We start from the raw sequence: 27,518 nt of genomic DNA, 5'->3' as shown, positions 1-27,518 counted from the left end.
GCAACTTGCACCAGCGCTAGCTCCAGCAACTAGCACCAGCCGCTAGCTCCAGCTGCTAGCTCCAGCAACTAGCACCAGCCGTTTGTTGAGTACGTATTTCATTAGAAAAATTGGTACCCGCCTGCGGGATTCGAACACCGTTGCATCGTTAGACACGAATGCACCGGATGCCTTATCCTTTAGGCCACGACGACTTCAATTAAATTAAAAACATTAGTGGTCGTCCGGTAGTCGAAATTCGACCATAATAAATTGAATTGTTGTGATGTAATCTGAAAGGTCGGTATTTTATTGATCTATATTCGTTTCCAAAAAGACATGACCAAAGAAAACTGAAATGTAATATTATTGATTATACTCGTATATGCAAAATTACATGAATTAATAACAACTTATGAACGTCCAGTGGTCGAAATTTAACCATAATTAATTTCAATTATAACTTTGAACATTATTATGGTTCTATTGTCAAAGAGTTCTATAATCACAGATTTCACAAATACACTATAGGCAAATAAAATTAAAGATAAACAATTCTATTCTCAATTTGATCACATATTTTATCAATAAACAAAAGAGTATATGCGTGGGTGTGTGTAAAATACATGGTAGTGTATGTAATGTTTTCTTTATTGATTTAATGATTTTTTTTAGGCATAAATAAAAAATATTCTGCACTCTTTCTCTATGTTCTCTATAAGTGTGGGAAATAACATACTCCTCCGTCCGCGCAATTTTCGTAAAAAGGGATACAAAGTTTTTGCTTCACGTATGAATATATAGATAAACTAGTAAAGTTTTTAACGCGTCTATATACAAGCCACAGCAAGTCCTGTGGAAGTAATTAATTATCTCCACTATGTACTCGCCTACTCAAAGTTTCGTTTTTAAATGACATCTATTTAAGCACACGCATACCGGAGATATACTTTCGATCCGCCTAGGAATGCAGTAAAAGCCCCCAGCGGCAGAAATTGTAGAGGCTTTTAATATGCAAAAATAACAGTAAAGGGAGGCAGCCCTAAGTTTAAGTGGGAGAGGGAGGAAGTGTCGTGCGTGCGATTTGATTCCATCGCCTCGCCCAGGACCCGGCGGCTCTCCGCCCGGCGATAGGCACGACCTAATGATTGAACGATACCGATATAATATATTTTAGGGGCATTTAAGTCTTTGTTTTGGCGAGTATTTTGTATTTTGTTTATGTGGCGGCCTTAGAACTCGTATAGAATTAACTTGGCCCACTGAGTTTCTCGCCGGATCTTCTCAGAGGGTCGCGTTTCCGATCCGGTGGTAGATCCTGCGAAACACTGCTCTTGTTAGGGCCAGTGTTAGCAACATAATTTGAGCCCCGAAAGCTCACCTACACGCTACGGTGAAGCTTAAATAGCCTCTCAAGTCTATGAGCATAGGTAAGAAAAAAATAACTAGAATGAATTGTTTACGAAACGTATTAGGTATAACAATGAGTAGATTCATAAGTCCTTTTTTTTAGCTTAGACTTCTGAACAGGCTCACGGCCCGTCCGGTATTGAGCAGACATCGAAATCAATAGATATAATTTCAACGTTAATGCTGCCACCAATCTTGATACTTGAGATGTATGTGTATCAATTGAGTAATTCCGTAAATCCATATTTTTCCGGGTTCAGTTTCTATTACACGATAGATATATCCTTAAAAATCTCCTCATTGTCTCCACCTTATCCCACTAAGTGGGGTCGGCACAGCGAATTTTAGTTTTCCATTCTCTTCTAGCAGCCGTCATCTCAACACTCACTCCACTCCCTTTCTCACATATCGTCATTCACACACTCCATCCAAGTCTTCTTCGGTCGACCTCATCCCTCTCTACCTTTTCCACACATCTCTAGTCAAATGCATCTCCTCCCTACGCATCACATATCACGCTAACTACTTTCAATACCAACAGAAACAGAAGCGCTAACACAATTTGATGTTAATTGAATATATGTGTGTGTATTTATATATATATATATATAGTTCTGTCTCAATTTCTCATCAAACGCTAACAAGAGCGAAAAAGACAACCTGGGTAACTTTTTACAGCTTTCATTGTATATTAAAGCAAAATGGTCTTTTTATCGGGTTGAAATTCTTCCGAAAAAATTTGGGGTACTCAATGACGCGCGCCAAGTACGATAAATATTTTTTTTTTTGGAACGAAGTTCCTTACGGCAGGCTTGGAGGTGATAGGGATTTTGCTGCGCGACCGAACTGAAAAAAATGTGATAGTAAAACCGTAAGAAAAAATCCGTGGAAAAAAGTGCGTGGAATAAATCCGTTAAATGAGACGTGCGCAGGCGCGACAGTCGCATACACAAGCGAGTAGTGTACAATACCTTTCTCTTTCTTTCTTTTCGTTTTCTAATCCCTTCTCTCTCTATTTAGTAATTATTTCTATTTCTATGTAATTTTATGTTGTCAACCAAAAATAAAGAGATATATTTTGTTATTTTAATTGATAATTTGAATTACTATTTTTTTTATTTTACGTAATTTATTATTTCCTAAAATACTGAATTTCCTAAATACTTTCCCGTACTTAAATAAAAACTAATCAGCAAAATTTAAGAGAAAAACCAAGAAAACCTACATAAAATTGAGCACCGTTTCTTTTTTTGCAATTTGTGTCGATACTACATTAGCCGAAGGAACTTCGTTCCTACCTGGTGTCCCACGACACCACATAATAAATTTTTTAAATTTAGAAATTTTCAAATATTTATTTTTTTATTTTTTCAAGATTATGACGGTTTCTTGGTATTTTTTTGTATTTCACATCTTTTTGTAGAGAATGAAAGTTATTGAAGTCTTATTTTTTTTGTAAAGTGCAAATGTTATTGAGATGAGTTTTATAAACGTGGACTTGGCGCAATTTTTTACAGTAAAACTGTTTTTGTTCGGATTTCATATCTTTTTGTTAAGTATTATTTTTTGCTCATTTATTACTTAACAAAAATAGACAATAGAATAAAAATAAATTATAAATAGTCACTCAGCTTAAAAGCTAATGAAACGCTCAATTAATTAGTGTAATAATAATCAACATCAACTTTTACAAATTTAAACCGAATTAAATTCTGTTTCAAATGTGAACGGTAGATGACGCTGTTCTTAATTATTTCAGATTTTAAAATTGAAATCTGAAACCTTTGAAACATCAATCCGCATAAATGTAATTTAAAAACTACAGTAAGAGGCTTAAATAAAAAGCTGAACTTAACTCAGCTTAATTAGATTTTTTTTCGGAATTCAGTAGTAAAGTTCAAGTTATTTTGATGAAATCAAAACTGAAATATTCATAACATCTTAAACAATCACCTACGAATAAATATTATTTATTATATTATTTATTATACGAATAAATATTATTTATTCAGTAGACAATCACAACGGTTTTATAGTTTTGGGAAGGGATTTTTTGTAACGCCATCTCGTGAAGTATTTCGGTATTACATTAATATAAAATAATTAATAATTGGGAATTTAATTGTTTTTATGATCGAACAATCACCAATAGTCATCGAACAAACGATAATTGATCAAAATGAATTAATCTGAGCGATAAAAATAAAGACATCTAGTAAAGGGGGCCCACTTAACGGTGATCATTTATTTAATTAATTATAAATAAACAAAAGACGGACAAACAATTTTTACATTCGAACATTAACGAACAAACGACGAACAAATAATAAAAAAAAAATATCCGAAAATTAAAAAAGGGAGGCCAAATTTACAGAGCCATCAACTCCATGTCAACTATCAATCGATCAGTTATCCCCGCTAGGTGTCACCACTCATCCAGCCAACATCACGTAGTAGGGATGAGGATGAAGCCGGTCTCCTGTCATATTCACTATATATTTTCAGCTGTGTTTTTTTGGTTTTATTTGTGTATCAATAAGGCTCGGTGGAGTGATGATCTGTGCAGGGTGGCTGGCAGGAACTGGATGAGAGAAGCTGAGGATCGTGCTCAGTGGCGAACAATTGGAGAGGTCTATATCCAGCAGTGGACTGCTATAGGCTGATGATGATGATGATGATGATCAATCGTAGCAGTGACTGTTATACTTATTATTTTAAATTTCTGTGCAACTCTCATGTTAATTTTACTGTCATCGTAAAATTATCATTAATTTCCAGTGCAAAGATTAATTTTTTTTCAACTGCCGTAATTGATAGTAAAAATATGAATAATTATTTTTGATGATTAGATAGCTATCAAAGATTATAATTTAAAATAATAATATTATTTTAAATAATCATTATCTATCATTATATTCGTTACTTTAATAAAGATTTCTTTATAAAAAGATTTCTTTTAATAAAGAAATCTTTATTAAAGTAACGAATATATAGGTTAATACCTAAATAAAACACACTTTTATTCTTATAACGCTTTCGATTATCAATATGTCCCCGCACACTTATAGAAGATATGTAGTTATTTTTATTGAACTAAAAAAATGTTTCCTAGAAATAACGTATATGGCAAAACTACGTTTGCCGGGTCAACTAGTAACTTATAAATTAATGAAGCTTTCATTTTTATGGAGATTAATTAACCAGTCTTTACTACGTCTTATTATTCTGTAGCAAAAAATCCTGATCTATTCAGAATATCGATTCTGCATTTCCATAGAGCGATGTCAATCGATTCACCAGTAAACGACGCTGGAAAGTTCGATTTATCTTTTGTCGTTTTGTCTTTGATCGTTTTAGTAAACATTCTTCTCGAAAATGTTGAACTTTAGATAATATTAATTTGCGGTAGGCAGCGGCTTAGCTCTGCCCCTGGCATTGCTGAAGTCCATGGGCGACGGTAACCACTCACCATCAGGTGGGCTGTATGCTCGTCTGCCTACAAGGGCAATAAAAAAATAAAAATACCTAAAGAGAAGTGAAATAAAAAAAATAAGCAGATATTAATCACAAGTCAAACCCGCGAGCCGAATAACGCAATTTAACTATTTTGCCAAAAAAAAAACAGACACTATTTTTTTTCTCAACTGAGATAAGTGAAGTAGTTTTTTAATTGAGGAGGAAATACTGAATTTTCCTAAAAATCAGTTACTTCAAAATTACTTTAATGTTGTGTAGAACTCATTGAAACAGTATATTAATCTCTACTCTTCACTGTTTGAGATTGACTGCGGCAACTACTAATCGATTTATTGATTCAGTAAATCGATTAGGAGTGGAGCTTTTCTGTTCAATCAAATCAGATCCGAAAATACAAATCGCCTCATCCCTATATTCAATGGAAAATTGGAAAATTGGGGTGTTTTTCTACGAAGTTTTTAGTATTTTTATTTTGATGAAACAAAGAAGAATTTTTTCAACTTCGCAAATGTACTAATAAATAAATCCGCAATGCCGCTGACCGTACGACAAAGAAGTATTCACAATAAAAACGGTGCTAAAAGAGCAGCCAGTTTCAACAAAGGAAAACGGAGACCTAGCGAAGGGTAAGAAGTGCAAATTAAACACAGCTATTAACGCCAAGGCTTAAAAAATTCTTATTTTAAACTAATAAGCGCAGCCTTCACTTTTTTAAAGGTTATAATTTTTGCTTGCTCTTCAAACAAATATTTTCTTCGGACGCATTTTGGCTTGAATCCAGCTTACGCACAAAGGTAAAGACCATTTCTTAACGTTAATTAGTCATGGAATAATATTAAATCGTTTGTTTTATAACTGAAAATAAAAAATTTGAAATTTTGTATTTTTGTTTGTTTTCCGTGAAATAAAACTACATCTCCGATTCCTTATGAAATTATAAAATGCCAAAATTAATTTACTAACGAATTCAAATTTGTCTAAATTGGTATGACATATCCGACCTCATCAGTAGTTATTCATCAGTAACTTCTAGAAGTCTTACTGTTGTTCTTAACTTAAAATGTGTAGTAACTGCTGTAACCATTAATTTATTTCCTCAGAGCATCATCATATTTTAACAGGGAGCACTATAGCATTTCAATTTTTGTAATATAATAAAGATAAATCTACACCAAGTTGGGTGCCAAACTTGGTGTAGATTTATCATAACATTTTATTTTATTTTTTTGTCAAGAACGTAATTTTTCAATTTCCAATGGTTGTTCACTTTATGTCCCTGAACAATTATGTTTCATGAAAAAATGTATTCTCAAATTTAAAGGTTTCATTATATTACATGATTTCAGAGATTACATTGTCACAAATGCTCCAACTGATCTCCGTAGTATCTCATACCCCGGTGGAGCTGCAGCTTTAAGTTTATTACTTACTGCCAGAATCATATCTGCGATCTGGAACCATATTTCTGATTGCGATGAGACATATAACTATTGGGAACCTTTGCATTATTTGGGTATGTTCATTTCTATAAATTAATATAGTTTTGATTTATTGGAGCCAAAAAACGTAACCATTAATGTCTCTTTAATATTTGATGCCAGTCTTTATTTGCTTGAAAGAATTACTATGATAGAATAATTTAATTTAGGTAAAGTCTGGCTCAGTTCCTGGTACTGGTATCTTTTAGTAGCGGTAACAGGGAACAGGTAACAGGGAAGATCATATTGTCTTGAATAAAATAAAAATTAACATTTCATTATTGCATTGATAGCGAATTAGGGAGGACGGCAAGGAGAAATCAGTGGCAAACAAATAACTCTTATCTAATTTTATCTAATTATTTCTGACTGTGACAACAAAACCAACAATAAGGCATACATTGATTAAAATAAATGTGAAGATAAGCTGCAAATGCTTCTGATGTGCTGTTGTTTGTATATTATAGTTTTATAATTTGACATTTTAATCAAAACTAGAGAGATCCTGTAATAAATTAAAAAATATTCCACAGTGTATGGTCATGGACTACAGACATGGGAATACAGTCCCATCTATGCAATCAGGTCTTACATGCCACTGTTTTTGTTTGCTGTACCAGCAAGAATACTGTCCTACATACTAAATCCAGTGTCTATCTTCTACGTGTTGAGGATAGGCCTCGCTGTTCACACAGCTGCAGCTGAATTCATGTTTTACAAGTAAGTGTCCAATCATAATAATACAAATTATATGAATAATAATATTAGTGTGATAATGTCTTTGTTAAAATCATATTCTGCTATGGAACATCATAATAATTATGCAAATATACAATAGATTCAACTTTTCAGTAAACATGTCGTCTTCTTGCATTAAAACTGTATAATCTCAAAACTTATAAATTTTACAGGAGAAAGTTTTAAAGGTTTAATGTGTGATATTTTTAATATTAATCATCTTTACAACATTTATTTTTTATTTTTTACCAGTTATATTATCTCTCTTTTAAAGTAAAATAAAATTATGGATTAATTTTGTTAATGGTAGTCAAAATATAAATAGACTAAAAAAAAAAACTAAAACTACGCTCTTTTCACAGTATTTATGAGAAAAATACTGGTGATACCAAATGATTCTATATATTAACTCAATTTCGAATATTTTAGGAAATTGTGAATGTGTCGATTTCTGGGTCATGAACCAATTTGCTGCAAAAATAATGCTAACATGTTTTTTCATAGAGGTGAAGGTGAAAGTAACCCCTCACCAGTCATGTTATTGTAAATTATCCTTTTTTCTTTCTTTCCTTTTTTTACCCTCTGCTGGGGTATACGACTCAACACAAATTCTTCCATTTGTAAATTAAAATCTAATTTATAGCTACTAAAATATTTTTGCTTGTTACTTATATAACTATGATGGCAAGTTGTTACATTTGCTCAAAAACAGAATATATTGCCTGAAGAAAGACATTTTACTGCGCCATCAAAATAATTGGGTTTTATCATTCATTGACATTCAGTGTAATGAAATAAACAAAGAAGACTCATAAAAGTAGTGGGGTATTATACTTTACAGTACGTCATATACATTTACCCGAAAATGATAAATACACAACTTAATTCTTTTCAGGGCTGTGTGTCACGAATTTGGTGTACATGTTGGCAGACTATGGCTGGCTATGACGCTACCGGCGGCTGGATTATTTTCTTCCAGTACTGCGATGCTGCCTTCTGCATGGAGCAATGCCATAGTGAGTGGAGCAATTGCATGCTGGTGGAGGAAACGATACCAATCTGCAGTGTTCCTGACTGCCGTCACATCACTGCTCAGTAAGCTATGAAAATAAATAGAAAAGGAGATTGTTATAGGCATAATTTATTTAGAGCTTTTTGTTTCTGAATATGGGCATACAAGATAAATAATCTTTTATATTTTAATAATACTATCATCTTGGGCTATAAACTTGGAAAACTTAATGTCATATTGTATATACACAGTCTAACTATTGTATATACTTTTCCTACATTAAAGTTGGAATGCATTACGGCTTTGTGGTAGAAATACACAGAAAGCTGTGTTTCAGGAAGTTTATTTTAAAAGTTAACTACTTAGCTATCTTAGAATTAAAGAAATCCAGAAAGAGTTATGTATGTGAAATTTATACAATCAACTATATACAAGTCCAAAACCACTACATTCAAACCATTTCTCCACTAACCAAGTAGACTAGCAGACTCTCTTCTCTCTTTTTTATCCATAATTATATTCTATTATCAAACTTCTTTTGTCCGCAGGCTGGCCATTCACTGCACTCCTTGGAATACCGATAGCGATAGATATGCTAGTACTAAAACGGAAATTCAAAGAATTTTTCACATGGTCTTTCCTCTCACTTATCATCATTCTGGTACCAACTGTACTGGTGGACGCTTGGTATTACGGACGGCTAGTCATAGCACCATGGAACATTGTAGCCTACAATATATTCACAGAGCACGGGCCGGATCTCTATGGGGTTGAACCCTGGACTTATTATATTGTTAATGGTTTCTTGAATTTTAATATTGTTTGGGTGAGCGGCTGTGTTTATGCTTTTTTTTATAAAGTAGTAAAACAATACTCTATTATAATCATCACTAAATGTATTAAACACACTTTGTTGAGTTACTTACCCTTCACCTATTCCATGTACATAGTACTATGACAAACACCTTCACTCTTATGCCAAAACTGACTATATTTTCGTATATTAGATTTCTCTAATATAATTCCAGGTGTTAGCCTTATCTAGTCCAATTCTCCTGTTAGCTTGCACAGTTCTCTCGTCCAAGTCTACATCAAGAGCATCGTTTTGTACTCCGTACTGGTTGGACTTGATGCCCTTAGGACTGTGGCTAGTTATATTTATGCTGCAACAGCATAAGGAAGAAAGGTGAGTCCACATTGACTTTATAGTCATCTGTATATTAGAACCACAGTGAGAGATCCTCGTGGTAAGGTATGATAGGTATGAGACCAGAGTGATAGGTTCAACCACCTGCCTATTTCAGACTTCTTTTTTTTTATTGCTTAGATGGGTGGACGAACTCACGGCCCACCTGATCTTAAGTGGTTACCGGAGCCCATAGACGTCTGCAATGTAAATGCCGCCACCCACCTTAAGACATAAGTTGTAAGGTCTCACTTTTAACAGTACAACGGCTACCCTGCCTCAAACCGAAACGGATTACTTCACGGCAGAAATAGGCAGGTTGGTGGTACCCCCCCGGGCGGACTCACAAGAGGTCCTACCACCCGTTACGCAAATTATAATTTTGCGGATATGATTTTTATTGCACGATGTTATTCCTTCACCGTGGAAGTCAATCATGAACATTTGTTGAGTACGTATTTCATTAGAAAAATTGGCACCCGCCTGTGGGATTCGAACACCGGTACATCGCTCAACACGAATGCAACGGACGTCTTATCCTTTAGGCCACGACGACGTCAAATACCAAATTTGTAATGTAATTTTCAGATTCATCTACCCGGTATACAGTTTGATAATCCTAGCTGGCGCCATAGGCTTGGACTGTGTTCAGAAAATGAGCTTCGCAGTTGGAACGGAACTGTTCCGGTGGCGCAGAGAACGGGAGAAGAGACACTACCTCTCCTACACCGGGACCATCATGGTGTTGTTCGTTGGCGTGGCTGGACTGGCTGGTGAGTTGACTACAGTAATCTCCTCTATAACACGACGGTAGATTGGTTCCGCGTTATAGGAAACGCGTTGTAGGTGAATTGTCGCATAACGCGCTCGTATGACCCCATATAACGCGTTATGTACAAATATAACATATATATAATGCATTTGTACAATACAATCAATGTTTTTTACAGTTAAAAAACTAGGAACCAAAATTTAATAAATTAATTTAATTTAATTGTTAACAACACAAATGACACAATGTGTAAACGTACACGAAATTAACTATGAAGTGTACAAATCATTATAAACTTCACCGTACAGAAATATATATCACGCGAAATCCCCGCGTTATATGGGGAATACTCGTGTTACATAAAGGACTGAAATCACGTAATATGAAAATGCGTTATAAGAGATCCTTGTTATAAGGGGGTTACAGTACCTAGTTTTTTTAGCGAATTAGACAGTTGCATACGGACAGAGTTACTAGAATGTAGTGCCGTCAGTCACAAAGGCTGTTGCCGAAAATGTATTTAAATAAAGACCCCTGTGCCTTAGAACTCTAAATATTTTGTAATCCTGGCATTTTTAAGCATTGTGTTTTTAAATCATAGCCTCTCTTTCAATTATTAAAATCGTTTTAGTTATTATAGAAATTTGTCATAATTTCGTTTTGTTTCTTAATTAAGATATCGATTTTATTAATAGTTTTCTATCGCATCCCTATTAAAATATAACAATATTTCACCTCCCTAGGGTTGTCACGTATAACGGCGTTGTACACAAACTACCAAGGCTCACTGACGATTCTACACAATTTACCTGCAACGGAAACTGAAAAAGTAGTGTGCTACGGTAAAGAGTGGTATCGTTCACCATCCAGTTTTCACTTGCCATCGGGATACAAAATGAGGATTATACAGAGCGAGTTCAATGGTCAAATGCCGGCTCCGTATGCTGACACACAGAATGGTAAGTGAAAAGTGTTTTGACAAATGAAAATTTGTATCGGGCAAGGTAGATGATAAATGTGTACTGTCATTAAAAGCCTTGCACTTCTGTTGACTGAAATTGATTTATACACACCCCTAACAAGCTCAACTGGATTAGTTATTGGACAAGTTACATTTAGTTGTAATAGTTATAGTCATAGTCCTGACGTTGATAGTCAGTGACTCCAACAGATGTGCCACTTGCAGTTTGGATTCAGTGTCTTTGTTAAAATATAATTTTTGGTTTGGCGTTGATGTTTACTCCTGGCGCTCAATCACAGAAGGATATCCTAACTTGAGGTCATTCAATGTAAATAATTTAATTAATTATGTCAGAACCCACACGGGTTGGTACCACTGTCTTGCTTATATCTGCTGCAAAGAAAATCGGTTTTCTCAAGATGGGTTGAGCTGTATTTACGTTGTAGCGTCTACAAACTCTTTTCAGTTACATGAGATGGGCAGTGATCCACCTAGTGCAATTATTATATGTCCAGTGTGAGTAGTGCGAGTTTTTTAACGTTATCGATAGCGTAAAAGTTAAATCAAATTTGTATGGATTTGAAACGTTTGCCTACGTTTGCCGCTAGGGGCGCTGTTTCAACAGCATACAAAGGAGAATGACCAAAAGTCTTCTAGCAAAATTGCATGTTGTACAGTCAAAATAACATCGAAATAGTTTTTCATTGTTTTACAATCAAATTCACTACAGAAATGTTTTGTACAGGACCGGAATTATGATTTTAAGACTAATAGTAAATCAACCTTTTATTACGCTACGATGATTATATGTTTTGTTTATGAACTCTTGAGTCTTCTGTAATTCTGTAATCATGTTGATGCTTGAGCCTCTGATAATGAGCAGAAGTCGGTGTGTGAAAACTATGATTAATATCTTTTGTTTGTGGGCTTAACATTATTTATAGGTCCGTTTTGGTCTAATTACTTGAAAATCCGGTTAATTACGGTGAAGCGAAGAACACTTTTATTCGACAATATATAAAGCGTAGTCTATGATAAATAAAGATTTATTGTGCTACAACTTAAGACGGAATTCCATACATATGTGGTCATTGTCCTTTGAGTTACTTTTACGCTATCGAGAACGTTAAAAAACTCGCACTAAGCGCACTGAATGAATAATTTGTTTCACAGCATCACGCCTCATTCACCCGTACCTCAACGACCAGAACAAAGGAGACAACAGCACGTACTACAAGCCTAAGGAGTGCCACTACCTGGTCGATTCAGACTTGAGCAAGCCTTCGAAGCTCCAACCGGCCTACCACAAGGACCCCAACTGGGAAGTCGTGGCCACCGCATCAATACTAAACGCGGAACGATCAAACAGAATACTGAGAGCGTTCTATATTCCGTTTTTGACGTCGAAGAGTTGCGTGTACGGGAACATGTACTTGCTGAAGAATAAATCCTTATAGGGCAGGGCGCGCGCGTGGGGCGGTCAGAGACGCGACAAGCTCGTGGTGTTCGGGCTGGCGCACACCCCGGCCGATTATAAAGGGTGGGCCCTGAAGAATTTTCATCCTAAAGTGTACAAGTTCAAGAATTACGGAACCCTCGTGGCGTACAAGCGCGTGTGAATCGTGAACGATATGAACTGTGTGTGTCGTTGTTGTATAATTGTGCTTTTAGAAGTTTAACACGCGTATTTTGATATTTTTACATTAACATCTTTTTATAATTGTTGTGATGTAAGTACACACTTTTTTAACATAAATACATTTTACGTGTTGCTGTACGACGAGATCGATAAAAATTATCGATAAAATCAAGACAAGTAGAAATTACTTATAGGTCGCTATATTAAAAAAAAATGTGACTAAAAAGTAAAACTTAAAAGACCTTAATCAATGAAATGGTGTATAATATTTAAGGATACGAGAAATATAAATAGAATCGATTGAAAAACTAAAAGTTCCTGCATGCCAATAGATGGCGCTGGTTTCAATAAAACTAGTTGGTTAAGAAACTTTGTGTGAATGTATATATTTCGATGCCTCCAATGAACACTACGCTAACTCCAAATTCGTAGGTTTACAGGAGGAGCGTTTAAACGAAAAAAGTTGATAAAATCTTTATTATTGCAGATATATTTATGGGTTTTTTTTGTGTAACTAGCTGATTTACTCTTGCTTCGAACCCCATCAATATTAATTTGTAATACTTTTAAAATAGTGAAGCGATTAGCGTGAAAAACGAAAATTTCAAAATTTTTAGTAGTGTTCATTGGAGGCATCGATTTAAGGATTGGTGCTTTTCACGTGACTATTAAATGTTGCGTAAAGAACTTAGTATTTGTAATTAGATCTTTTAGCATATGTATGTGTGATCTGTAGATTAGCATTTTATATGTAATATAATGATCTGTGCATCAGCTCCTAGGGTGTCAGAGATATGTTCGTGAATACAGTTGAGTACGTATTTTTTATTTTTTTTTCTTGCTGAGATGTGTGGACGAGCTCACAGCCCACCTGGTGTTAAGTCGCTACTGAAGCCCATATACATCTACAACGTAAATGCGCCACACACCTTGAGAAATAGTTCTAAGGTCTCAGTATAGTCACAACGGCTGCCCCACCCTTCAAACCGAAACGCATTATTTCTACACGGCAGAAACAGGCAGGGTGGTGGTACCTACCCGCGCGGACTCACAAGAGGTCCTACCGTCGTCAGTGCGTCTTTAGCTTTAGCCGACGCTGCGTCGCCGCCGTGAAGCGACAGAGTCGTGACCCTGACCGAGAGGCTGTTGACCCTAAAATTTTGTACTCTGTATGTTGTTGAAAGGTCTTTAACGTATCCGCGACTTTTTGGCGGGAACGCGAGGTGCGAAGTTGTGTGATTTGTTTTATTTTGTCTATTTAGTGTTTCTTCAGGTTTAAATGTGTAATAACGGTGGTTTATTAATTGTTTACTATCTGTGAAAGTGCAAAAATGTGGGAAAATGAAACAAAGCCGCTGGACGTAACTTCTCGGGTTCCTCCAAAAAGTCCACGGAAAAAATCTCAGTAAATGACCACCATTTTACTCAGACTATATTTCATCCCATATCATCTCATCTCATTTCATTTCATTTCACTCCATATTATAATTTTTCATAAAAATAAGATTAAAAATTAAAATAAGACTTGACCTAAAGGTCTTAGTTACCAAGTCATAAAATCCCTTTAAAAAAAAACGTATCAGCAATGTAAAGCGAACAAAATTAATATGAAATCGCGGGTGCAATTAGATCCGCTGCGGCGTCCTGCAAACTAAGATGCGTAGATGCAGTGGAACATATGTAGGTTGGTTGTACCTACCCGGGCGGGCTCATGTGTACATATCATAGGTTTCCAGTGAAGATGACCGGGGAAATTAACAGTCCACTTGGAGTCATGGATCTGAGTTCATGGATAGCACAATACATTGAAATAAATAATATAATAGTTTAAAAAAACTAAAAAAAATACACAAAAAGCGTGGGGTGCTTTTCAGGATAATATCGAAATACGTCATAGATGTCTATGGGCTCCGGTAACCACTTAACACCTGGTGGGCTGTGAGCTCGTCCATCTATCTTAGCTCTTGGATGAGTACGCCAAAGATGCGCTGTAATACCAAAACAACTTTTTTTTTCTTTTTGTCAAATGTTTAAATGCAATTATAACTGCATTATGCAACTGCTCGATGCATTTAATAATGTTAATTCGAAACTAGTCAAAGCTAGTAAATTAAAAAAATATTAATATACATATACTGTTAATTGGTTTTGTTATTTTCTATCATAGTGTAATGGCACCGTAATGCAATGGGTTAGTTCGCTCGTCGAACAATCAAATCATTTTTGAATACGCAACGATATTAATATATCGACGCTTGAAAGGCAAACGTGACTAAGCGACAATGCGTGAACTTTACAGTAGACTAATTTAAAGTTGAAATACCTGAAAACAAAATTTTTTTTTAACGAATCTAGCTGTAGTAGAATCTAGCTAGCAGCTGTAGGATTGAAATGATTTTAATAGACCTAGAAATATATATTTTTTACGCATCGAATATGATTATTGCCTATCATTTATGTACAAAGCAGTTATTGTCGCTTAGTCACTTTTGCCTTTCAAGCGTCGATATGAAAGCGTAACCAGAAAAAAACCTTGTAATGAAAATATGTGGTTGAATGTATTTAGTTAATGAAATTATTCATAATTTTATTTTTAGAATTTGAATACAGTTTCTTATTTCTCCGTACAGGAATACGGTATGTATTGTTGACAATACGTGCGTTATTAATAATCCATAACCTCTGCCACGGTCGAATCGCTACTAATTTTATAAACCTGTGTGCTTAGTGCGAGTTTTTTAAAGTTATTGATAGCGTAAAAGTTAACCCCTACTTTGTAAGCAGTTGAAACAGCGCCCCTAGCGGCAAACATGGGCAAACGATCCCATTCCATACAAATATGAGCTAACTTTTACGCTATCGAGAACGTTAAATAACTCTCACTAAGCACACTGATGTTCCATTCTCGCTCACGACTCGGTCGTGCGCGGACGTGCTTTCCGATCCGTGGCCCGCTTGCGAGCCGCGTCTCTGAACTCACAGTTGTGCTCGACAGTGTAGTGACCGTGAATACATCGTGCGTACAATTCGGTAGTGCGGACGTGCCGATCCGTTGGTCGCTTGCGATCTGCGTATCGAGGTCCATTTTTGTGCGCTAAAGTTTTGTAACCGCGAACCCACCCTTACCAACTGCCTTTTTCAAGGCAAAACCAATCGCTACGTTCAGCTTCCTGTGGCACTCACAGGCTAGCGATTTCCTAACCCTTCCCAAAAACAACAGTCTTTTTCAAGACTAGACCCCCGCTCGCGATTCTGCCTGCTGTAGCACTATACAGCCCGAGCGGGTTCCTTTCCTTTTCCCCGCCGATTGCCGTTTTCACGGCATAGGCATTCCCCCCCCCTGCTCCTTGCTGTCCTGCAGCACAGGGGGGTTACAAATCCTATCCGGGGCCTCGCCTTTCGGCGAGTTCAACAAAAGTCCCGGGGCCGCCCCCCCCGGGCAAGAAGACCGAAGATGAGCGAAGATTTTGTGTGTGACAGTGAAAGTGCTAGGGACATTGTCGGGTTCCTCCGGGATAGGTACCCGTCAATTAGGGCCGAGTATCTCAGCTATAGGGCCGCTCGTGGCAATCCCTCCCCCCCCGCGTCCGTCGCCGCGTTTCTCAACCGTGCCTCGGAGGCACGCCGCGCGCCCCCCGCCGCCGCGTCAAGTTCGAGCGCACGTTCCCACGATGCGGCTCACATAGCGCCTAACGCTACCCCCACCCCCGCGCCCGCGTCGTTTACGTCATCGCGCGCTTCGTCCGTCGCGACCTCGATCGTTTCGAGTTCAGGCTCCGATACCGAATCGGAGATGGATTTCGAATCCGCGTCAAGCCCTCAGCCTGGAACTTCGGATGGGTTCCAAACCGTAACGCGCGGCAAAAAGCGTACTCGCGCCGTGGAGTCCCGGAGCTCCACGACGAAACAGACTAAATCCGCGACCGCCTCTCGACCAAAAGTAGTAGTTACACCGGAGTCGGACTCCGCGCGCCGCGTAACCCCACCGCCGCGTCCCAAGCCCGCGCCCGCTCCCAAAGTAGCTGCCCCGCCCCCGCTGATACTTCAAGAGAAGACAGCGTGGAATCGCGTGTCCCAGGCCCTTCAGGCAAATAAAATTAACTACACCCATGCGCGTAACGTCGCGCATGGGATTCAGATCAAGGTCGCAACGCCGGGCGACCATAGGGCCCTCTCAGCATACCTCCGAAAGGAGAACATAGGTTTCCACACCTATGCCCTTCAGGAGGACCGCGAGCTCCGCGTAGTAATACGCGGAGTCCCTAAGGAGCTAGAAATAGACTACATTAAGGAGGATCTGACCGCTCAGGCCCTCCCGATAGTTAGTGTGCACCGGATGCACAGCGGGCGGGGCAAACAGCCCTATAATATGATACTCGTGGCGTTAGAACCCACCCCGGAGGCCAAAAAGAAGATCGCATGTCTCACGACAATTTGCGGCCTATCCGGGATCTCGATCGAAGCCCCCCATAAGCGTGGCACTCCCGGGCAGTGCTACAGGTGCCAACTCTATGGCCACTCAGCGCGTAATTGCCACGCGCGCCCCCGCTGCGTGAAATGCCTCGGCGATCACGCTACGTTAGATTGCGTTAGAGATAGGGAAACCGCGACCGAACCTCCCAGCTGTGTCCTATGCCTTAAGCAAGGGCACCCCGCGAACTACCGTGGATGTCCCAGGGCTCCGCGGAAACGTCCAACCCACCCAGCTCCGCGAACCGTCGGCCCAAAGACTTCGGCACCTTCAGTGCCGAAACCCGCCTTCGTGCCGGCTGCAGTTCCCACGGTCTCGGCGTGGAAAAAGCCGCTGCCGTATACGAAGGCGGGAACGGAAACCGCACCCCCGCCCCCGCTCGCGACACGCCCCGCGCCTCAGCCCCTGCTCGCACCTCGCCCCGCGCCCGCGTTCCGTCCCCCGCAACCCTCTGCCGCCAACGACTTCGCGCTCGTGCGCGACTTCGTCACCGCGGTGAACTTCGACCGTCTGCGATCGTTCGCTGACGCTATCCGTAGGTCGACAACCCCCGAACAGCGGCTCGCGGCCGCGTTCGATCACATGGACGTTTACGAGTCCGTGTCGCGTACGTTATAAAATCTTTACCGGTAATCAATGGCGCAAAAAGGTAGAGAAAAACCGTATTCCCTTACGTTAGCATTCTATAATGCTAACGGACTCGCGCGGCAACGCGATCAAATTTTTGAATTCCTCCGCGATAATCTTGTAGATATTCTATTAGTGCAGGAAACCTGTCTGAAGCCCTCGCGTCGCGACCCGAAAGTCGCGAACTACGTCATGGTTAGGAATGACAGACTCACCGCCTCCAAAGGCGGGACTGCCATTTACTATAGGCGGGCCCTGCACGTTGTCCCTCTCGATACTCCCTCGCTCTCACATATCGAGGCGTCAGTGTGCCGTATCTCGCTGACGGGACACCAGCCGATCGTCATCGCATCCGTTTATCTCCCCCCGGACAAGCCCCTTCTGAGCAGTGACATCGAGTCACTGTTCGGCATGGGAGACTCCGTCATCCTGGCAGGCGATTTAAATTGCCACCACACTAGGTGGAACTGCCATCGTACTAACGTTAACGGTAGGCGTCTCGACGCGTTTATAGACGACCTCACCTTTGAAATAGTCGGTCCCCCAACTCCAACATGTTATCCGTATAACATCGCGCTCCGTCCGAGCACTATAGACCTGGCATTGCTTAGGAACGTAACTCTGCGCTTGCGTTCCATCGAAGCAATGTCAGAGCTCGACTCAGACCACCGACCTGTCGTTATGCAGCTCGGTCGCCCCCACAACCCAGTCACTGTTACGAGGACCATGGTGGATTGGAATAAGCTGGGCACGTGCCTAGCCGACACCGCTCCGCCAATCCTCCCTTACGGCCCGGATTCGAATCTATCCCCCGAGGACACCGTCGAATCCGTAAACATCATTACCGATCACATCTCTTCCGCGATCATTAGATCTTCTAAAGAAGTCGATGTGGAGGACAGCTTCCACCGCATCAGACTGTCTCCCGATCTTAGGAATCTCTTAAGAGTTAGGAACGCGGCAATCCGGGCCTACGATCGTCTTCCCACGCATTCAAACCGGATTCAGATGCGTCGTCTACAACGCGAAGTCCACTCCCGCTTAAGCGACGCGCGTAACGATAATTGGCATAGTTATTTAGAACAACTCGCGCCCTCCCACCAAGCATACTGGCGACTAGCTAGGACTCTCAAATCCGAAACTACCGCTACTATGCCTCCCCTCGTACGCCCTTCAGGCCAACCACCGGCATTCGATGACGAAGACAAGGCTGAGCTGCTGGCCGATGCACTGCAAGAGCAGTGCACCACCAGCACTCAACACGCGGACCCCGAACACACCGAGTTAGTCGACAGGGAGGTCGAGCGCAGAGCTTCCCTGCCGCCCTCGGACGCGTTACCCCCCATTACCACGGACGAAGTTAGAGACGCGATCCACAACCTCCAACCTAGGAAGGCACCAGGCTCCGACGGCATCCACAACCGCGCGCTAAAATTTTTGCCAGTCCAACTGATAGCAATGTTGGCTACAATTTTAAATGCCGCTATGACGCACTGCATCTTTCCCGCGGTGTGGAAAGAAGCGGACGTTATCGGTATACATAAGCCGGGCAAACCGAGAAACGAAACTTCTAGTTACCGTCCGATTAGTCTCCTCTCGACGATAGGGAAAATTTACGAACGTCTCCTTAGAAAACGCCTCTGGGATTTTGTTACCGCGAACAAAATTCTCATAGACGAACAGTTCGGATTCCGCTCAAAACACTCGTGCGTACAACAAGTGCACCGCCTCACGGAGCACATTCTGATAGGGCTAAATAGGCGTAAACAAATCCCGACCGGCGCCCTCTTCTTCGACATCGCGAAGGCGTTCGACAAAGTCTGGCACAACGGTTTAATTTACAAACTGTACAACATGGGAGTGCCAGACAGACTCGTGCTCATCATACGAGACTTCTTGTCGAACCGTTCGTTTCGATATCGAGTAGAGGGAACTCGTTCTCGTCCCCGTCAACTGACTGCCGGAGTCCCGCAAGGCTCCGCGCTCTCCCCGTTATTATTTAGTTTGTATATCAATGATATACCCCGGTCTCCGGAGACCCATCTAGCGCTCTTCGCCGATGACACGGCTATCTACTACTCGTGTAGGAAGATGTCGCTGCTTCATCGGCGACTCCAGATCGCAGTAGCCACCATGGGACAGTGGTTCCGGAAGTGGCGAATAGACATTAACCCCACGAAAAGCGCAGCGGTGCTCTTCAAAAGGGGTCGCCCTCCGAACATCACTTCGAGCATCCCACTCCGTAGTAGGCGCGCAAACACCTCCGCCGTTAGTCCCATCACTCTCTTTGGCCAGCCCATTCCGTGGGTCTCGAAGGTCAAATATCTAGGCGTCACCCTCGACAGAGGGATGACATTCCGTCCCCATATAAAAACGGTACGCGACCGCGCCGCGTTTATTCTAGGACGACTCTATCCAATGCTTTGTAGTCGAAGCAAACTGTCCCTCCGCAATAAGGTAACTCTCTACAAAACTTGCATACGCCCCGTCATGACGTATGCAAGCGTAGTGTTCGCTCACGCAGCCCGCACCCACTTGAAATCCCTTCAGGTTATTCAATCACGATTCTGCAGGATAGCCGTCGGAGCGCCTTGGTTCCTTAGGAATGTGGATCTCCACGACGACCTGGAGCTCGACTCTCTTAGTAAGTATCTACAGTCGGCATCGCTGCGCCATTTTGAGAAGGCGGCACGACATGAGAACCCTCTCATCGTAGCCGCTGGAAATTACATACCCGACCCAGTAGACCGAATGGTAAACCGTCGACGTCGCCCAAAGCACGTCATTACGGATCCTCCTGATCCATTAACGGTGCTTTTAGGCACCACAAGCACCGGTCACCGTCCTCGTCGAACCCGTCGCTTGCGACGAAGGGCTCGACGAGCGAACTAACCCATAGACACAGCCCACTGAGTTTCTCGCCGGATCTTCTCAGTGGGTCGCGTTTCCGATCCGGTGGTAGATTCTGCGAAGCACTGCTCTTGCTAGGGTCAGTGTTAGCAACTCTCCGGTTGAGCCCCGCGAGCTCACCTACTAACGTTAGGGTGAAGCTGAAATAGCCTCTCAAGGCTATCAGCATAGGTAGGAAAAAAAAAAAAAAAAAAAAAAAAAAAAACACTGATGTTCCAATACAAGTATTGATTCTTTCTGTTTATTCAGTAGGTATCGTTTAGGGAAAATATGCTCCACTATACCTACTATTGTGTTGCCTCTTTATTAGTGTACCGTAATATAGACTCACTATATTGTCCCCAATCAATCAAGTTAAATCATAATATCGAGGGGTGACATGCTATTGGGTTTAAACGACATTTTTTGAAACATTACAGGATATATGTTTAAAGATTAAAATATCATAACAAAAGAACTTTCAGCTATTTTAATGAAGTAAACTTAATTGAAGTTCAATTAAAGACATCGAGCTGTTGATGCTGATACCAAATAAAAGGCACCTTTAATTACAAAGATAAATGTCGCTTAAAACAAATAGCATTTCATCGATCGATCGAACGTTTTTCAGCAGTGGCAACATCAAAAGTGAAACCAGCAACACTGGTAAGTGATGTATTTAAATGTCAGATGTCACTTGAGATTCTGAATTTTTTTTTTCATTTTAGCTGATTGCAATGGAAAGATTAAAATAAATATTTATTTTATAAATCCTAACATCCACTTACATTATTTTTGTAATTATGGATGCATGTTGTAATTTATTTTGATACGTGTAAATAAAGGTGAATAAAAATGTGTGGTTTTATTAAAAGTTAACATGACTGATTACATAGACTAATATGTTAATATGGAGGCACGGTGATAATATTACGCTTTTAAATTAAGCTGGCACAGGTTGCCAGGCTGCTCTTGCTAGGGCTAGTGTTAGCAAATTCTCTAAGATTGAGCCCGTGAGCTCACATATCCGTTCACGTGAATATAATAAATAGCCTGTTAGGCTACCAGCAAATAGGTAGGGAAAAAATAGACATAAAAGGCGCACAGGTTGAAGACCGGGCGCCATATTTTTTTTTGAGGTGAATGAAGTGAGCCCCTCAAAAAAATTTTTTTTTCCTGTTTTATACTTATTTTCTATTAATTCGTTTGTTCATCATTTGTTAATGATTGTTCACTGTTAATAATTGTTTGTTCTGCATTTATTTATTTAAAAAAAATATTTAAAAATATACCTACAAGTTAGCCCCTCTAATGCAATTTTTAATATTTTTTCATTCTTAATGACTCGTAAATATTCATTTTCGATTGTTCTTATATAAAACACGTTTGTTCTCTTTCGAAATTACTCGTTTTTTGTTTAATTTACTATTTTTATTAGTTGAATAAATGTATGCAAAATATGTGTACTGCGCATGCGTCAACTATAATGCCTAAACTTTCTACGCCGTTTTAATCGTGAAAAAAAACAAATATAAATCCTGAAGGAGCAATTAATTGGTATACAGTTTAATTAAAAAAATTAAAAAGTTAATAAATGAAATAATGTGCATTGGCGTTAAGTTAGACCAAATACATTTTTTCCATCCTCTTACCTATCGTATTAAAATGTTATTTTACTACTGTTAGGAATATAATTTCGACTGTGTAAAAAACTTATTATAATGTATACCTATATTATCTCTTGAAAGATAAATAATGAACATATTTACTTATTTGTTTATATTACCTATGTGAACTCCCTATCTTTTTTATACTTTCATAACGATAAGTAGGAGGATGGAAAAAAATTATTTGGTCTAACTTAAGGCCAATGCACATTATTTCATTTATTAATTTTTTAATTTTTTTAATTAAACTGTGTACCAATTAATTGCTCCTTCAGGATTTATATTTGTTTTTTTTTTCACGATTAAAACCGCGTAGAAAGTTTAGGCATTATAGTTGACGCATGCGCAGTACACATATTTTGCATACATTTATTCAACTAATAAAAATAGTAAATTAAACAAAAAACGAGTAATTTCGAAAGAGAACAAACGTGTTTTATATAAGAACAATCGAAAATGAATATTTACGAGTCATTAAGAATGAAAAAATATTAAAAATTGCATTTGTACACGACCCGGTCTGTATGGCTGTTTCCGAGTCGTGTAATAATATTTTCTGCTGTCTGTTTGTGCGCTGGTAGAAGACGGCTGTTTCTTTCGATGGGTATCGGCTTCTGTAGCGAGGTTTCACAGGTAACTGTCTGGTTCACTGGTAGCTGATTCACTGGTGGTTTTCTGATAACTGTACTATTGGAGAACTGCTGGTAACTGTTTCTGTCTTGCTGATGTTTCTTTGTCGGAGAGCTTCTGAGAACTGTTTCTGTCTTGATGATCTGCTGAGAACTGTTTCTGTCTTGATGTTTCTATGTCGGAGATTCGCTGAGAACTGTTTCTGTCGGAGATTCGCTGAGAACTGTTTCTGTCGGAGATTTGCTGAGAACTGTTTCTGTCGGAGATTTGCTGAGAACTGCTGTTTTGCCTGTAAATGGCCATCCTTTTATATTTATTTCAGTACCCCATCTCGCGACGCGCTATCGACGCGCCACTTTCGGGGGTCCCTTGATCTGTATGTTACCGTAGTGAAAGCGCTCCACAAATCGTTCCTATTGGTCTATTTACAATCTCTGATCTGATACACTAACATATTGACTATAAAATAACTTAAGATTATACATATATTACGTAATCACTTATTAACGGTTAAATTAAATCTATTTGTTTCTTAAACTATAAAAAACCCTGTTTCGTCCTGCACATTACTCCCGCCGTGCGAGTCAGTCGCATTCTTCTCGGTGCAGGATGGTCTTCTACGATGGGCAGGATCACTAGTTTTCGTACTGGTCTCCGTAGAACTCCACCTTTGGTTCTGATGTCTACGATGCGCCCCACGTTGTCGGGACCTGGATATGTCGCTATCACTTTTCCCTCGCATGCGTGTATTTCGTGGCTGGCACTTCCACTTTTCATGGCGACGCCTCGGCCATGAAGCTCCCGCCGGTACTGCAGCTGCTATGTTTACTTCACCCATCGGTTCTGTAGTTTCTGAGGCCGATTCCGTCGGCCAGGGGTCCTCTCGTTGGCGTAGGAATTCTGGCCCTCTGAACCACCTATGTTCGTTGTGGTACGGCATTGGGACGTCTCGGGTCACGTCGTCGGCTAAGTTATGCTTCGTGGGTAACCATCGCCTCCCGTTTACTGTTGCACTGTCTTCTATAGCTGTCAGGCGTTGGGTGACGTATGGTTTGTACGAACGTGATTCCGTTCTTGTCCATCTCAACACTATCTTACTGTCGGTCCAGAAGGTCTTCGAGGTCGGCTTTTTTTCGTGTTTTCGACGAAAGTCTGTAATTACGAGTACTGCATCTTTTAAACCTTTAAAAATGTCCAAGTAGTCGTCTTCGTAGTGTTTATTCTGTGTTGCGGCTGCCGCCTCCGGGTGCGTGGCTTCATGTTTCTGGGCGTTCAAGCTCTTTACAGATATCGCTGTGGAAAGAGGGCTTGACGCACCGAAGATCAACGAGGTCATTCTGTTTTCTACTGGAGGCTTGTCATCTCGCTGATCTTTGCACCAGAGATAACGGAGCGCGTCTCTGTCTTCAGGTCTCAATTTCACTTGTATGAACATCTCTTTGATGTCTGCTGTTACTGTTATATTATGCTGTCTGAATCTCATTATCACTCCTGGCAGTGATTGGAGTAGGTCCGGTCCCTTAAGCAGCATATCATTTAAAGCTACCCCTCTTGTTCTGGCGGCGGCGTCGTGGACGACTCGGAGTTTTTCCGGCTTCAGGGGGTTCCCGACGGCGAAGTGAGGTAAATACCACGTTCTGTTCTCTGTTTTTGTTTTTGGAGCGGGCTCGGCGTAGCCTTTCGCGACGAGTGCTTCCGTCTGTTCTGTGTATTTTTGTTTCAGTTCCGGATTACGATCGAGTTTGTTTTCTATATTTATCAGTCGCTTTAACGAGTTATTGTAGTTGTCTGGTAGACTGACATTATCTGTTTTCCAGAGCAGAGCAGTTTCGTATCTTCCATCTGTTGTGTGGACTGTATTGCTGTTGAGGATGCGAAGCGCCTGTTCCTCTGGGTCTGTTTTTGGTCTTCTGGGTGTGATGCATAGCGCATCCATAGCGAAATACTGTTTTACCAGATTTTCTATTTTATCATCTTCCTGGGTTTCGCTAGCATGATTTATGTAGTTTATATGGTGGCCTAGGGTACGAGTGCGACCTCCATGCAATACCCAGCCTAGAGGTGTCAGTGACGCTATTGGCTGATTCCTGTTGCCTCGTCTAACTTTCGAAGTTAGTAACATGTGCCAGTTGTCTTGGCCAATAAGGATTCCAGGTTTCGCGTTCTCGTACGTGATGATGTCACTGATGTCTCGTAGGTGCGAATACTCATCTATCTGTTCCTTTGGTATTTTTTGTGCTGTTACTTGTAGGTCGTTAACTGTTCTCGCTTGTATTATTTCTTTTCGACTGTTGAGGCCTCTGAGCGTGAGGTTGACTCTTCTTGACCTTGTTTCCGTTGAATTTTTGTTGTTAATCGCCTGTATGTGTAACGGATCGATTGATCCTGTTATTCCAGTCTTCTTGCAAATGATTTCGTCTATGAGTGTCACCGTCGATCCATCGTCAAGCAGCGCGTATGTATCAACCGTGCCTATCGGTCCTTGTACTTGGACTGGGATTATTTTCAAATAGGACTGTTCCTGTTTTCCGGTCCAAGCGGAATTAATGTTCTCTGTTGTTTCCTTGTTACTCTTGTCTGTTTTTTCAATTTTTCTGTCGAAGTGCAGCATCTTGTTGTGAGTGTATTTGCAGTCATTGATGCCACACGTGTTCGGTTTGCAGTTGTGGGTTTTATTCTTATACTGTAGACATCGGAAACACAGGTGTTTATTCTTGGCGATGTCCCATCTTGTGTTTGAGTCTGCCTTCTTGAAGATGTAACAGCCTGTTGTGGTGTGTTCAGTGTTGCTACATACCGGACATTTAGCTCGTGATGGCTTCTCACTGACTATGTGCACGTTCTGTGTGCGTCTGTTGTGTTGTGCGGGCTGCGAGTAGTGCCCCGCCTGTTCGGGCTGTGCATAAGGGCTGCACAGTTCGGCTTCTCTTTTCATGAATTTTTCAAATTTAATCAGATCCGGATCCTCCTTCGGTTGTATCGCGGTGAAGTCGTAGTATCGGTAACGTAGTGTTGGTGTGAGTTTTTCTAACATTGTTTTGGTAGTTTCCGGATTATATAAGTAATGTGTGCAATTTAATGCACGAAGCGTAGCTACGGCGTTGGTCACCTTACTGGAGAATATACAAATGTCTCTTGGTGTTTCTGTTAGTCTTGGCAGAGCTCGTAGCGTGTCTAACTCCGTTATGGCTATCGTTTCCGGTCTTCCGAATCGCGCTTCTAGACTTCTTATGACGTCGGACGGATCAGCATTTGTTATAAGTAATCCGTCAACGGCTTCCTTTGCCCTTCCTTTCAGGTTCCTTCTGAGTCTATTTATATTTTCTGTTTTTGTAAATGAATTCATCGTCTCGTGATAGGCTGCACGAAAGGATAGCCAGTCTTGGTGATTTCCATTAAATAATGGCAATTCTGTGTATCTTGGTTCGCGGGCGGCTTTGACGGCGAGTGTTATTGCTGCGGTTAGATCTGAGAAGTCTTGTTTGTCGCAGGCTCCCGCCGGTGTTTCCTTATGTCGGTCGTGATTTTCCGTTTTTGTGGGTTGGGTTTCCAACCACGTGCCCACTTTTTCGTCGAGTTCTGACTTACTGTATTCTGATTCGCTGTTTTCGTCATCAGATCCAGCTTCGAGCGTGGCCAATCGGGCGGCTGCTAACTCCACCTGTAAGCGGGCGAGCTCTTCTCTAGCTTTGGCTATCTTCTGTTCTTTTCTGTTTCGCGACCGGTCAGTTTTGACTGTACCGGCGCGCTGTTTTGTTGGCACGTCATTCTGTTTGGCTATATACTGTTTGACGGCCTCTGTTTTTGAGTTCCCAGGTTTCTCTGCGACTTTCGTCGTGGCTTCCATGTTGGCTGTTGCGCACGATGATTCTGTTGTGGGGGCTACCAGACTCATGACGGTATTCGCGGCTGTTTCTGTCCACACGCTCTGTGTTGTAGCTGTGGTTTCTGAGGGCGGCGATTGTTTAGTTTCGATCCGACCTCTTCCTGTTGACCGCGTTATCGGCATTGTTCCGGTTTCCTTTTTTCAAAACGTATCCTCTACCCGGCTCGAAAGAATAATGAAATGTGTCCTCTATCCGGCTCGAATGGACCATGAAATGTACACGACCCGGTCTGTATGGCTGTTTCCGAGTCGTGTAATAATGGTTTTTGCTGTCTGTTTGTGCGCTGGTAGAAGACGGCTGTTTCTTTCGATGGGTATCGGCTTCTGTAGCGAGGTTTCACAGGTAACTGTCTGGTTCACTGGTAGCTGATTCACTGGTGGTTTTCTGATAACTGTACTATTGGAGAACTGCTGGTAACTGTTTCTGTCTTGCTGATGTTTCTTTGTCGGAGAGCTTCTGAGAACTGTTTCTGTCTTGATGATCTGCTGAGAACTGTTTCTGTCTTGATGTTTCTATGTCGGAGATTCGCTGAGAACTGTTTCTGTCGGAGATTCGCTGAGAACTGTTTCTGTCGGAGATTTGCTGAGAACTGTTTCTGTCGGAGATTTGCTGAGAACTGCTGTTTTGCCTGTAAATGGCCATCCTTTTATATTTATTTCAGTACCCCATCTCGCGACGCGCTATCGACGCGCCAC

The 27,518-nt window shown here is 40.6% G+C and overlaps 2 protein-coding genes across 3 annotated transcripts; one reads left to right on the top strand and one right to left on the bottom strand.

Annotated features, from left to right (window-relative positions):
- The first annotated feature begins 5,244 nt into the window (after nt 1-5,244).
- LOC101739008 (alpha-1,2-mannosyltransferase ALG9) lies at nt 5,245-14,794 on the top strand. Of its 2 annotated transcripts, XM_021353388.3 has the most exons (10): nt 5,354-5,492; nt 5,584-5,660; nt 6,213-6,379; nt 6,878-7,064; nt 7,978-8,177; nt 8,643-8,920; nt 9,123-9,280; nt 9,869-10,053; nt 10,796-11,011; nt 12,187-12,908. In XM_021353388.3, exons 4-10 carry the CDS (start codon nt 6,937-6,939, stop codon nt 12,468-12,470), a joined length of 1,449 nt encoding a protein of 482 aa, XP_021209063.1. In that variant the 5' UTR covers nt 5,354-5,492; nt 5,584-5,660; nt 6,213-6,379; nt 6,878-6,936; the 3' UTR covers nt 12,471-12,908. The 2 variants fall into 2 exon arrangements, with proteins under 2 accessions (XP_012552866.1, XP_021209063.1); XM_012697412.4 differs by lacking the exon at nt 5,584-5,660 and having other exon boundaries at nt 5,245-5,492; nt 12,187-14,794.
- An 8,674-nt stretch (nt 14,795-23,468) lies between these two features.
- LOC119629565 (uncharacterized) lies at nt 23,469-26,945 on the bottom strand. The gene has a single exon (XM_038015701.1). The coding sequence runs from the start codon at nt 26,943-26,945 to the stop codon at nt 23,469-23,471; it is 3,477 nt and encodes a 1,158-aa protein (XP_037871629.1).
- Nucleotides 26,946-27,518: the final 573 nt, after the last annotated feature.

This window comes from Bombyx mori, chromosome 15 (assembly GCF_030269925.1).
Source record: "Bombyx mori chromosome 15, ASM3026992v2".
NCBI classification, from domain to species: domain Eukaryota; kingdom Metazoa; phylum Arthropoda; class Insecta; order Lepidoptera; family Bombycidae; genus Bombyx; species Bombyx mori.
Note: the sequence above shows the minus strand (reverse complement) of the source record. Positions and strands in the feature narration are given on the sequence as shown.

Coding starts and splice junctions, on each gene's coding strand:
- LOC101739008 (XM_012697412.4), top strand. CDS start 5,398: ATGCCGCTGACCGTACGACAAAGAAGTATTCACAATAAAAACGGTGCT. Junction 7,065..7,977: donor GCTGAATTCATGTTTTACAA/GTAAGTGTCCAA, acceptor AATTCTTTTCAG/GGCTGTGTGTCACGAATTTG. Junction 8,921..9,122: donor TGAATTTTAATATTGTTTGG/GTGAGCGGCTGT, acceptor ATATAATTCCAG/GTGTTAGCCTTATCTAGTCC.
- LOC119629565 (XM_038015701.1), bottom strand. CDS start 26,945: ATGCCGATAACGCGGTCAACAGGAAGAGGTCGGATCGAAACTAAACAA.